The sequence below is a fragment of the Rhinopithecus roxellana genome, chromosome 17, assembly GCF_007565055.1.
Source record: "Rhinopithecus roxellana isolate Shanxi Qingling chromosome 17, ASM756505v1, whole genome shotgun sequence".
Taxonomy (NCBI): Eukaryota; Metazoa; Chordata; class Mammalia; order Primates; family Cercopithecidae; genus Rhinopithecus; species Rhinopithecus roxellana.
The window spans coordinates 97,010,344-97,024,089 of NC_044565.1; the positions used below are offsets into that span (position 1 = coordinate 97,010,344).

The 13,746-nt window shown below is 42.2% G+C and overlaps 1 protein-coding gene across 3 annotated transcripts in view; it reads left to right on the top strand.

Annotated features, from left to right (window-relative positions):
• Positions 1-13,746, top strand: part of TGFBRAP1 (transforming growth factor beta receptor associated protein 1) — a 65,692-nt gene that overhangs the window by 30,991 nt on the left and 20,955 nt on the right. For all 3 annotated transcript variants that reach the window (XM_030921488.1, XM_030921487.1, XM_030921489.1), the window contains exons 4-5: positions 1,504-1,658; positions 13,554-13,636. In XM_030921488.1, coding sequence (XP_030777348.1) covers positions 1,504-1,658; positions 13,554-13,636 — 238 coding nt within the window. The remainder of the gene's footprint in view (positions 1-1,503; positions 1,659-13,553; positions 13,637-13,746) is intronic.

Below are 13,746 nucleotides of genomic sequence, written 5' to 3' on the forward strand. Positions count from 1 at the left end.
AGACCAGGGTAATCGGGGAGGTGGAGGCAGGAGGGATTTCATTTCATGTGTATGGTGAGCCACGTGAAGGATTTACTCTACTTTTCCTCAGTTTTATTTTGAACACTTGGAAGCATTCCGAAAAGTGGTAAGAGAGACAAAGTAAACCACCAGGAACCTTTCACCTAGATTCAATACTTGTTACCATTTTGCTGAGCCATTTGAAAGTAAGAGGAAGATATCATGATATTTAATCCCAAAATTCTTTCACACACATCTCCCAAGAATAAGGGCATTTTCCTACAAAACCACAATGCCATTTCACACCTGAAAAAAATTCACATTAATTTATGATACCATCTCATGTCCTGCCAATATTCGGATTTCCCCAATTGACCTAAGAATGGCTTCTATCATATTTTCTTCCAACCAGGAATGAATCTAGATTTATGCATTGCATTTGCCACTTAAGGATTTTAGTTCACCAAACGAAGGATTTTAGTACCCTCCCTGTGCCAAGTGCTGTCTTATAGATGCTTACAGGAGATAAGAAGACTCCCAGTTTCTGCCATTAAGTGGGTTAATTCCAGTGGGGCTGTGGTGCGTGCGCTGGGGACACACACAGAGCAGTATTGGGGTGCCGTGCCTGTTGAGTGGTAGAGGCGGGCTCAGGGTGTGGTGGACACACAGAGGACGATGATGTAACCTGCCCAGGGTGGGAACACAGGGAGGCTTCCTGGGAAAAGTGACTCCAGGCAGAGGAAGGACAGAATGTTACTTGGGAATGAGAAAAACTGCCTTAGTTGTGATACAGAAGACAGAAAGAGTTAGATTGTTTCCTATAAACAGGTGGTGCTTAGCTGAAAGTTTCTGCAGAAAGGAACCAAATTTAATTTGGAAGCTTAGTAGTAGGAGCTCGTCTTGGACCACAGTTCTGACTCTTCCACAGACTACCTGTGGAGGGGCTCACAGGTAAAATGACAATGGCAGTGGGCCAGGTTAACGTGCAGGACTGTGGGGAGATGAATATATTAATGGCAAGACTTTGGAGGTATTTCTGGTTGGCAAATGAGGATGAAATATTATCTCATGCTTCAAAATATCACATTAACATTTTAATTTTATGTAAACTAACTTGGAGGGAAAAGAATGTTTTAAAAATGGTGTACATTCTTATTGATAATGTTCCCTGATTGCACTCTCCATCTTCATTGGGCTATGTATTATGTGTTTACTACACTGATTTTACATTCACCAGCATTTCTCAATTAAAAAAAAAGGCAAAAAAACCCAAGATGTTATTCTTTGGAAATGTCATAGTAAGAGTTTGCCCTTTTCTGACAGTTGACAATGTGGGAAAAATAAAAGCATTATAATTTATAATTTTTGTAGGAATTCCTTTGAGAAAACTATGGCAAAATTGTTCAACAAATCAGGTAATGATCCAGTTTGGGGAAAGCAGTTGTGTTTTTTTTGCAGGCAGTATGTTTTCTCTCTTTCTTACAATGCTGAGTTTCTTCCCAGGAAGAGTGATCGTTGCCACAAGTAAAGGAGTTTACATCTTGGTTCCATTACCTTTGGAAAAACAAATACAGGATCTTCTAGCAAGCCGCAGAGTAGAAGAGGCTTTGGTTTTAGCAAAAGGAGCCCGGAGGAACATTCCGAAGGAAAAATTTCAGGTTTGTAATTAACTGGTCACAGAAATATGCCTCTAAGTCACCAGTTAGAGGACATTCAGATTTAACTAACGTGCATTGGCCCTTCCTGTGTACCGGGCTGTACACACCGCTTTTATATCTGTTGTTTAATTTTCTCAATGAATCCACGTTGTATAGATAAGGAAACAGGCTTTAGGGCGGTCGAACAGCTTGTGACTGAGCAGGCACTGCCAACAGTGGAGAAGTCAGGCTTCCAACTTCTGACTTAATTCCGCTACTTTAGATATGGGCTTGTATTTCTAATCAACTTTCCTCTTCCGTGGACCTTCAGAGAAGGATCAAGAACATAGTTCTTACAAAGCAAAAGAGTGAGGTCAGGTTAATTTGTCTCCGAATTTAGAATTTGTATTTGTCAGGAAGTTGTTGAATTAGTTTAGATTTCTCTCATCTATAGGAAAAGCTTTACTAACCATATTGATAACCATTTTACTAACCATGTTGATATTGCAGGAACCCCATCTAGTTGATTTCCTTAGGAGAACATTTTTAACGCACTTGAGAAACCCTCATTTTAAATATAGTTGGTATAGTAAATGCAATTGATATAAATCGGGTCTCCTAAAAACTATTACTTGATGAGTTAGGTTGTTCCAGTTACTCTATATTTGAGGGGAACAAAACATAATGTTGATATGTTTGTGTGCTTCGTATGAATATCTAAATTAATAATAAAAAGTTCTTGATAATGCCGGTCAGATGTTAGAGATGACAGTGTGATTGTTGTGGAATGAAACGCTCTTTGGCTTCAGGTGCTTTGTGCAGCAGAGGGTAGATTCTGAAACTGAAAGAAGACAGCTTGTGTGATTTATGGTTGTGGGCTGTGAAGGCGGGCAGGACCTCTTTTCTACATTTAAACGTTGATAAACTTTTCATCTTTGTTCCTCTTTTGAGTAAGACTGATCTACTAGCGTTCAGCAGGGGGCAGCAAAGGCAAAAAGAAGAAAGCGGCTGAGCTTCTGGTGCCCTGGAGGGGAAGGTGCAGACCAGAGGCAGATCGCCAGGCCTGCCAATGCTGCGCGCACTCTCAGCGCCTGCTCCTCTCCTGCGAGCTGCCCTCGGTGGATGTGTGGAAGTCCGGGGGGCCACATTCCAAGGTTTTCACAGCTGCCACTGTGGAGTCTTCCCTCCTTGCACACACACCATGTGCACATTTTAAGCGTGTTAACATTTTCTTACAGAGGCTTTCAATGCTCTTTATCTGATTTTTGCTCTTTTTTTCCCTATGCTTTCTGCCAGAGTAGAGCTACACAGTCAGTATTAGGTGATAGTAGTCATCTTGTTTTCCAATCTGATATCTCAGGGTTTTTTGTTTTGTTTTGTTTTGTTTCTTTTCTAACCTGCTTCCCGCTTCTCCTTGTATTACTGCAAGCTCCTATCTCCAGCCCTGGAAATACACCTTCAGAATTATCTCGAGTTCACCCATTATTCTCAGTTCCCATTGTTACTGCTGGTATTCAGACCATGCTCACTTTTGCCTGCGTTTTTAACAGCCTCTGTGTGTGATTGCAGTCCATCTTCCGTGCAACTATGTGGAAATGATCTTTCTCAATTACGGACCAAGTCCTTTGCTTAGAATACTTTAGTGGGCATCTCGTTGCCCAGGTCAAGTCCACAGCCTTGAAGCTCGGCTGACCCCACCCTCTTCTGTGGCCTCCTTGTCTTTTACACACACACACACTCCTGTGAAGCACATGCCTACTTCCTACATTTCTGCCTCAAAGGGTGGAAGACAAAGAGAACAAACAAGGAATGAGCCCGATGATATGTCAGGAACCCTGCAAGGCATTTACAAACATTTGTTGTTTTAACCCTCAAAAGCATTCGGTAATGGCTGGTACCATTGTCCTCATTTCACAGACAAGACATGGCAGCGCAGATCAAGCATGCTTCTGGACATCAGGCTGGCTAAGTCAGACTGGCGCTCCCCGTGGCGCCCTTTACCCTGCAATTACTGGAGTATACTTCTCTACTTGATAAAATGGTTTTGATACCTCGCTTAAATATCTCCTCTTCACTAAGCCTTCCCTTTCCTCTGGGCAGAGCTAAGGACTTATTACCCCACGCACCTGCGATTTACAGCCCATACCATTTATCAGTTTACCCCTCAGCTCCACGCTTCTCCCTCCCCTAGGTCCTGGGTAAGCTCTTTCCTTTTAATACCAAGGAAAGAATGAATGAGTAATTCAGAGCTTCCAACTGGCCGTCCAGCAGAGCTGTGATATAATGGATTGGCAGCACCGGGTTTTTGTTTGAAATGGAAACCTTAAACAATAAAACAATATTGATGCAAAAAAAAAGTTTAGAAATGACTTTTCATAAATGTATATGTTTTAAAGGATTAAATTCAGCTCATCTGGTTAAGTACATTGCTTCTTTTAGTCTTAGAGTGCTTGTGACCACATGCTAGACCTCAAGCTTAAAGAAATCAGGAAGGGGGAGGACAAGAAGCTTGAGCTCTGTAGACTTCTTCACCATTGCACTCCTTTCCCTTCATTTAAAGCAAGGGCTGGTTTCACCTCTCTGAGTTCCGAATTAGCAAGGGGTTTGTCAAGAAGTTTGACTGTGGGGCTGGGATTAAGGATCATTTCTTCGAGCCAAAAGGGTTGTTCAGAACTTTAGAAAACAGGCCTTAAATTATATTACGGTTTAGAATGCTGTATTTAAAATAAGAGACAGTAAAGGGACATCCTGCTCTATAGACAAAGGTTTATGTCGCACACAAAATATTACTTCATTTCTATCACACAGTGTGGATAGCGTTTATATTTACGCTTGAGCTCCGATAGATTTTTTTTCCATTTCATCTAAAAACATTTTAATACACGTCTCTAAAAGCACTGATGCTCTTTGAAATGTAACCACAGTACCATTGCTGTCACTCCCCCAAATCAGCACTGATTCCTTTGTGTGCTGAGTGTCTGGTCAGTGCTCATATTTCCACGCTCGTTCAATGAATGTTTTTGCTTTGCTTTTTTTTTTTTTTTTTCTTTCTTTCTTTAATCCTTAGGGAAAATCTCGCTAGACTGTACACTCAAATTACTGTTTTAATGTCACATGGGGTAGTTCTCCTCTGTGTGGCTCTGCCACCAGCTCTTATATATGTAGTTAGGTTCATTTGTTTCATTTGACTTGATTTTTTTTGGGATTGCTTTTTAAAATTTAATTTGTTTTATAATTATCTAAAATATTTAGATAGCTCAAAAGTCAAATCAGTAAAACAAAGTATATTCAAAGAAGTCTAAACTCAGTTTCTCTCCTTCACTCTATTCACTGCCTCCCTCCTTTTACTGTGTGGTCTGTTTTATTTGCATGTTCTTTCTCTCTCTTTCTCTCACTTTCTCTCTCTCTCTCCCCCCTCCCCTCTCTCTACCTCCCTTTCTACCCCCCCATTCTTTCTTTCCCTTCCTTCTTCCCACTGTCTCTCTGTGTCTCTCTTTCTTCCTCCCTTCTTTTCTGTCTTTTAGTATGAGTGTTTGTGTTGTATTTTTTTGTTCTAATGGTTACCTTAATATTATCCACCTTATAAAATTCCTCTACGTTCTCTTTTTTGGGAGGGTTTCTACATCTGTTGCTTCCCCACTTGGAGCTGTGTTTGAAATTAGCCAGTAACGTCTTCATCACTCTTCCCCTGTGTTCCTCAGCCCCTGCTTTGGAGGTATAGCCCTCAATTCCCAGCTGATACCCGGTAGGCAGTCAGCAAGCATCTCATCTTTTTTGTATAATCTCTCGTTCTTCCCTATTTGTTGATGGGGTTATTGTCTGTACTTTTCTCTGGGCAGAGCTAAGGACTTATTACCCCACGCACCTGCGATTTACAGCAGGTTATATTGTCTGTACTTTTTGAGAGCATGGAGCCTTCCACCTTCCGCATGCTATTTGGTCTCTTAGTTCTATGTGTTGTATGTCCACCATCAAATTTTCTGTTGATGTCTTTCCAGTCATTTTGGTTTTCTAAAGCAGTCCTCGGAGATATTTCACAGTGGGAATATGGGGACACTGTCTCCTGAGTTTGTGCTTCTTGATGACAGTGACTGTTCATTGCAGCCTCTATCCTTGAGGGCCAGTTTGGCTGGATACAAAGTCTTCCACTCGTCTTATCTTTCAATGAGGAACCTAAATATGTTCTACCATGATAGAGTTACAGTGAAAAATCTGATGACAATCTGGGTTTCTTTCCCTTGTAGTGACTTGATCTGTTTGCTTAGAGGCTCAAAGCATACAGATTTCTTTTATGTCAGATTTCTCCATGTTGGCACACATGGCAAATTGGAGCCTGCAAAGTCACCTCCCCCTTCCCCCTATATGCCCACCCATTCCCTCTGTACCCGGCCCAGGCAATCCCCACTTCTGCTTCTGTTTCTATGAATTTGACTACTCTAGGAACCTCACAGAAGTAAAGTCATACAATATTTGTCCTTCTGTGACTGGCTTATTTCTCTTAGCAGCATGTCCTCAGGGTTCATCCATGTTGCAGCACGGAAGAATCTTCTTCCTTTTTAAGGCCAAATAATATTCCGTTGTATGTACCTACCACATTTTGTTTACTTATTTATCTGTCGATGAATAAGTTGCTACCACCTTAGGCTGTGGTGAATAGTGCTGTTATGAACCAATCATTCTGTCTCTTTTCAGAGGAGACTGAGAGATTAAAAAACTATACCCCTACTTTCTTAGTCATCCCAGATTGCTAGAACAGAATACTATAAACTGGGTGACCTCAACGACAAACATTTATTTTTCAGTTTGGAGCCCGAGATCCAGGTGTCTGCAGGTTTGGTGTCTGGGGATGGCCAGCTTCCTGATTCGTAGATGGCCGTCTTCTCAGTCTTCACATGGCAGAGACAGAAGCAAGCTCTCTCAGTATTCTTATAAGGGTACTACTCAGATCCCATTCATGAGGGCTGCACCCTCATGACCTCATGTAATCCTAATTACCTCCCCAAGACTACACCTCCTAACACCCTAGGGGGAATGATTTCAACATAGGAATTTTCGGGAGACACAAGCATTCCGTCCATAACAGCCACCACCTTCCCAGATACCTTGGTTTTAGAACATTTTATTTATTTATTTTTTTGAGATGGAGTCTCGCTCTGTCACCCAGGCTGGAGTGCAGTGGCGCAATCTCACAATCACTGCAACCTCCGCCTCCCACGTTCAAGGGATTCTCCTACCTCAGCCTTCCGAGTAGCTGGGATTACAGGCACGTGCCATCACACCCAGCTAATTTTTTGTATTTTCAGGAGAGATGAAGTTTCACCATGTTGGCCAGGCTGGTCTCGAACTCCTGACCTCAGGTCATCTGCTCACCCTGACCTCCTAAAGTGCTGGGACTACAGGCATGAGCCACCGTGCCCAGCTGGTTTTGGAATATTTTAAAATAATTTATTTGAAAACCCAGAATCCATAAAGAAAAAATTAAATTACACACACACACACACACACATAGACACTCTCTCTCTCTTTCTCTCTATCTCTCTCTTTCTCTCTATCTCTCTTTCTCTCTCACTCATATACACATCCTGCATGGCAAAACTTATAAACAAATTCAAGAGAAATAGCAAATTAGGAAAAGTATTTGTAGTTTGCAGCACAGAAAGAGAGCTAATTTGTCTAATATCTAAAGAATTCCTTGGGATATATGAAAGAAATATGAATAGCCCAATAGAAAAATGAACATGAACACATTTTATAGAAAATGAAATTGCTGGCCAGGTGCAGCGACTCACACCTGTAATCCCAGCACTTTGGGAGGCTGAGGCGGGAGGATCACTTGAGGTCACGAGTTCGAGACCAGCCTGACCAGCGTGGTGAACCCCTGTCTCTACTAAAAATACAAAAATTAGTCAAGCATGATGGCATGCACCTGTAATTCCAGCTATGCAGGAGGCTGTGGCACAGGAGTCACCTGAACCCGCAAGGCAGAGGTTGTAGTGAGCCGAGATTGTGCCACTGCACCACTGCACTCCAGCCTGGGCGACAGAGCAAGACTGTCTCAAAAAAAAAAAAAAAAAAAAAAAAGAATTGCCTATCTAATAGATGTATGAAAAGATGCTTTGTCTCTCATATAGAGGTATGCACAATAAGAATACACCAATACATTTTTCATTCATTAGATTATCAGAGATCAGAAAGTTTGATAATACCATACTGGTGAAAGTGGGGAAACGGGTGCTTTCAGGTGTCCTGTAATAATTTAAATTGATACAGCCTCTTGGGAGGGCAATTCAAGAATATCTGTCGACATTAAAACTTACAATTCCATACCCAGAAGTGTATTTTACAGATCTGATCACTGAAATTCAAAATAACAAATGTAGAAAACTTTTCACTCCATTATTGTTTGTTAAAAAGCAACAACCACAAAACCTAGAGGCTGCCAGTGGGGCATGATTAAATGTATTATAGCCCAGATGGGGGCTGCAGCGCTGTGCAGCCAGGAAGAGTGTCAAGGCCTTTAGGGCTTAACACATAGCATTAAGGTAGAATAAGTTACACAAAGTGCCAGTGAGCATGCATAACATGCTACCACTATTAAAATGGCGTAACAGTATTTGCTCGTCAATACATAACATGTCTCTGGAAGACTACACAAGAAATTAATAGCACTGATTCCTTCTGGAGGGCATCTGCTGGCTGGGACAGGAATAAGAGGACTCACTGTATCCCTTTTCAATGCCTCAAAATTTGAGCCATATTGAATATATTACTTAGGAATTTTGAATTTTGAAAAGTACAGAAGAAAAAAATGCATGCGTGTGGTTAAAAGAAAAATCAAATGGCAAATGTCCTTTTCTTCCTTAGCACATCATTTTTCTCTCTAAGTCACCAGTGTTGCAATTTTTTGTGTATATCCTGCCCAAGAGAGGTTGGACCCTTTTTTTTTTTTTTTTTTTTTTTGTAAATTTTGCTTATGTGTGCTCTCCCTCTTTTCTTGCCACCACCTCGCAGCCTCCTTTCCCTGTTCCCATATTTGGAATTGACCACTTTTTGGGCTTTGCATGTGTCCATTGCAGGCTTCCTTCTGAATCAAGGCTTCCCACTTTGTTTCACCAAACACTTGTGCAGGGACAGTAACAGGTGCAGGGTGGGAGGAAGGTTCTATTTTGGAAGGTTAAGTTAATTGGGTTTCTTAATTGAAGGTTTTTTCAGAGCCTCTAATATTCTAATACTTATTGTGATTCCCTAAGAGGGTATATTTTATATATTATTATATTTTTATCTTTCTGTGCACCCTCAAGAAGGGATATATATATATTCTATATATTTATATCTATATTCTATAGATATAGATACTCTATATATATATAGAAATGCATCATTTTATACATGATGCAGTTGTATTTTTATATCTACACAAGTAAGTGCATTTCAGTTTATATATTTTATATAACAACATTTACATATATAGATACACATACATACACACCTGTTTACAAATTTATTCAATCAGGATGCATTGCCTTTTTAACAAGGAGAATGCCATGGTCCTCATGTTCCACCTAATATATTTTGGGAAAGATGTTTCTGTTTAGACAATAACTTACATGGTTTTTTAATAAGTTAAAAAAAAGGGGGTTGGTATGAATATAGTTAAAATGGTAACATTCATGCCAATTTTTGTTTAGAATTTGGCTATACTTACAAGAATGATACTTATGTCTCATATATTCCTGTTTTATTCTCCATGTAACGGGGCATTATAACATGAATCTTAGTGGTCTGCCCCACGCCAGGAGTAGACTATCCTCTGTGCATTGGTAGCTGGCTGGCAATAACTGTGTTTGCCAGTTTCCCTTCTCCAGGTCTGCAGTCGATCGTATAATCTAGTCAGGGTGACCCACTGCCTCTTAGCCCCATCCCATCCCTGAATTAAAGAACCAGCCGTAGCCGAGAGCCCTGGAGAGGGAAGCTCAGGAAGGGGAGAGGCAGCCTGCTCGTGCTGTTGTCAGCACTGGCTCAGGAGTCTGCGTCGCCCCTGTGTGCCTGTTCATCTCCCCTCAGCTCCAGGGTTTACCTGGTGTGTGTCCTGTTGTGGTATTTGCAGACACATTTGGTTGTGGTTGTCACCTTTCTCAAAAAACTCTTACTATAGCTGTGAAAAATATTCTAGTCTGAGCCCACATTTGACCTATCCAGTTTTTACAGACTTGAAAGAAAGTATTTTTCTGAGTTGCAGTAAATGACTTCATTATATTCCTTATCCACGCCTCACCACTTGATGTGTTTTTGTATCACATGTGGCCTAGGAGTTGGTGTAGCCACCTGAGGCACCGTGTTTGAGGAACTGGCTTTTGTCACGTGATAGTGTCAGTGCTGCCACCGTGTGGTTGTTCCAGCTGCTTGTAGGAAGTTTCCTTTTAAGATCTAATTTTCTGTAAGTCTTTCTTTCATTATAAAAGGATTTATCCACCTCCCTCCATTACTCACAGAGATGTGATAGAATCAAGCAGACAGACCTGGAAGGTGATGGAAAAAGTTAAAGCCTGGCATTAGTTAGGAGTGCTAATTACAGGCTCAGCCTAAAGACAGAGACAACATTTATTGTGTGCTTACTGCACGCCAGGCACTGTTGTGATGGCCACACCCAACTGCACTCTCTTAATTCCCACCCCAACTCTGAGGTTGCACGATTCTGCTCCCTCTATAAAGATGAAGATGCCACGTGGAGTGTCAGAATAACCTGCCCATGGCCACACAGCTAATGACGGGCAGAGCCTGCACTCAGACCCACACATTCTGATTTTAGAGCGTTTCACCTCAGCCTCCACCACAGATCACCACAGAAATGAGAAGACTTTGGCTACTACCAAAATTCAGTAAAGGGAAAAAATCTACCTGGAGAAGTTTTTTTAAAAAAAGAAAATGTGGCAAAATATACATAACATAAATTTTACCATTTTAACTATTTTTAAGTGTGTAGTTCTGTGGCATTGAGTGTATTCACCATGCTGTGCAGCCATCACCACCCTCTATCTCCAGACCTTTCATCTTCCCAGGCAGAAACGCTGTACTGTTGAACACTAACTCCCCACCTCCCCGCCCTACACCCCCACCGGCCCTTGGCAGCCCCCATTCTACTTTCTGTCTCTATGAACCTGACTGCACTAGGGACCTCGTATCCGGGGAATCATTCAGTGTTTGTCTTGTGACTGGCTGACTTCACTGAGCACGTTATCCTCAAGGTTCATCTGTGTTGTGGCATGCGTTGGAATTTCCTTCCTTTTTAAGGCTGAGTAACATTCCATTAGTTGAAAGGTTGTGTATTTTGTTAGGCAGTGCATAGTAAGGAGCCATGAGAGAAGCTGCCCTTTGAATTTAGTGTTTGGAGGAACTGTTCTCTCCAGAAGCGCTTGTGTGATCTTTAACTTAGACAATGCAGCCTTGGAAACAGTTTTAGAAACCTTTAGATTAGAATCTTCTTCCAGTTCCTCAAATCACAAATGTTAGAAATCTCAGTTCAGAAAGATAATGCTAATAGTAAGGATTTTGACTTCAGTTTCAGCTTGCTTCCAGAATCTATCAGCCTCTTAAGCCTGGCCTGCAGCCAGGTGTTTGGTCTGTAGCCTCTGTACAGAGTAGACATAGGGTGGCTCCTCAGAGGGCTAGTTTGCTGACTTACTCTCTTCACCTGGGAATTTGCACCACTGCCTTATAATGAGGGATGAGCTGGTAATGAAAAAAGAAGCTTGGAGCTTCCACTGATGAGTTAGCTCTGGAGATAAACGGACTTTCTTGTTCTCTGTCCTTCGTATGTATTCATCCGTCTCGTCTTTTCCCTGACAGCCTACCTGGCTCCAGGTTTTATGGCCCAGGATCACCTGAGCAGAGAGCAGGAGGAGGCATCGATGGTAGTAGACAGTTTGGAAATGAGACCGTCAACTTCAGAGAACCAAGAATTGGCCATGCTTGGTAAAGTTTCTGATCAGGCATTTTTAGGTGGAATCCAGCGGTGCTTTCTATATCATCCTGGGCTTCAGCATCCGTGATGCTTACATCCAGGATGAAGAACCTCTTGGCCTTCCCCTTCGAAGTGCGCGTGTAGCATTCCCAGACTAGAGTATAGAAAATAACCCCTTCTTGAGATCTGGAATGTCCACAAAAGTAATTTCCATTTCCCCGCAGATAGGGGAAGAGTAGATGCCATTTGAATCCTACCGCCGTGAGGAATAAATTGCCGTTCAGCTGATTTCTCCTCAACAAGCCTGGGTGTGATTGAGAATTCTTCTCCAGCAGCTGATGGGTCCTCTGCATCCCTTTTGCTAAGTGGCTGGCCTCTAGTGTTTCTGCTTTCGGAAATGTGACTGGCATTCCAGACAACAGAACTTTGCCTCACTCCCTTTTGCTTACTGTTGGGTGACATAATTGGTTCGGTCTTTATGTCAGAAATGGCTGGTTTCGGGGAAGAAAAATAAAGACAGATGGTAAAAAGAAAACTGAAAGGTTTAAGCAGCCTGCTTTTTCTGACGTCTCTAAAGGGATTTCTACTGGAAGTACGTGAGGAACGGTTGCTATGCTTCTGAGAGTCCTTTAAAACTACTGTGTAGTGAAAGCTTTTTTTTTTTTTTTCCTTCCACCCTGTCTTCTGGTGCTGAGTGAAAGCCCTTTGAAAAGTAATTTAAGAGAACAGGATTGATAGCACTTCGGCACTGGGGCTCCACTTCCCTGGTACCTTCAGTGGGTGACATACCAACTGCCTGCTGTGTACCTGGAAGAATCAGTGAGTGGAAAGATCTGGCCTCTGGAATCAGAAAGGCCTGGTTTTAAATCACGGTCCAACCAATTCTCACTTTAGTAAGTTGGGGCTAAGAATGTAACATCTCTGAGCAGAGTTTTTGTACCTGTAAGATGGGGATAGTGAGTGACAGTGGAAGTGGAGTTTCATACAAATGGATCAGAGAATTGATCCGTAAGCACCGACTGAATGGCAGACACTAGGCTAGTAGTGGGAGACGCTAGGTGAGTGATGTCTGTGTCGTGCCTTCACAGAATGTGTGGCTGTCAAATGGAAGGATGTGTTAAAAGGAGGAGGTGTCAAAGTCAGAGAGTAATTAAAACACAGTCTTTACTCTCGAGGCGATTAGAGCCTGGGCTATGGTGGTGGCATCTATAGGAACGGAGTGAAGAAACACGTCCAGGAGCCATTTCATATAGACGATGGGCAGGACTCGGACACCAGCCATACTGGACGGTGACGGAGCAGGTCGTGGGATCAGAGACACCACACAGCAGATTCCTAACGTGCATTCTGCTATTGCTGCATGTAACAAGAACAAAGCGGTCATGGAAATGTGGGTCATAGTGGAGTAAACGTGATAAACTGGCCCCTTTATTGCAGGAGTGTCAGATGTTGGTGTGTTAGTGTGGGTTGGACATCACCAGCAGGAGATGGAACATGCAGCATTTCTGCATCTCTGACTAAGAAAGCCTGAGTGTTTATCTGTTTTGTTATGAAATGAGTTGGCCCTGTGCTCTGAGGGATGCTCTGAAAGGTGGTACTGTGAGTTCATTTCCCGAAGAGTGGAAGAAGGCCAGGCAGTTCCTGGACTGCCAGAAACACCAGGGTTGTGGATATCCATTTCAGCAATCACAAGTACAGGGACTCGTTGAAGCCCTGTGAGTTAATGAGGAGGAGAATTGGAGATCAAGGAGTGCATTTGGGAAGGATTGGAGAATTACAAAAATAAAACCATGAAGAGACAGACATATGTAATTTCATATACACCTTGTTTTTTCCTCAGCTTGTGATTTTACATTTCTATGTTATAACAAACATTTATTTAGGGTTAGATGAATTTAACCCTGCCGTGGTGGTTTCAAGATTCGCTAAGAGATTACACCTGTCTTTCCTTGCAGGTAATGTACAGAAGAATTCTGCAGCAGGCGGGATTTATACAGTTTGCACAACTTCAGTTCCTGGAAGCTAAAGAGCTCTTCAGGTAATTTGAGGTGCTGGTAGCAAGACTGCCACCACAGCGTCCCTCTGTGGCCAGAACCTGCGTTTCCGGTGTGACGTCGCGGTGGGATGTGTTGCATGGTTAGGATGTGC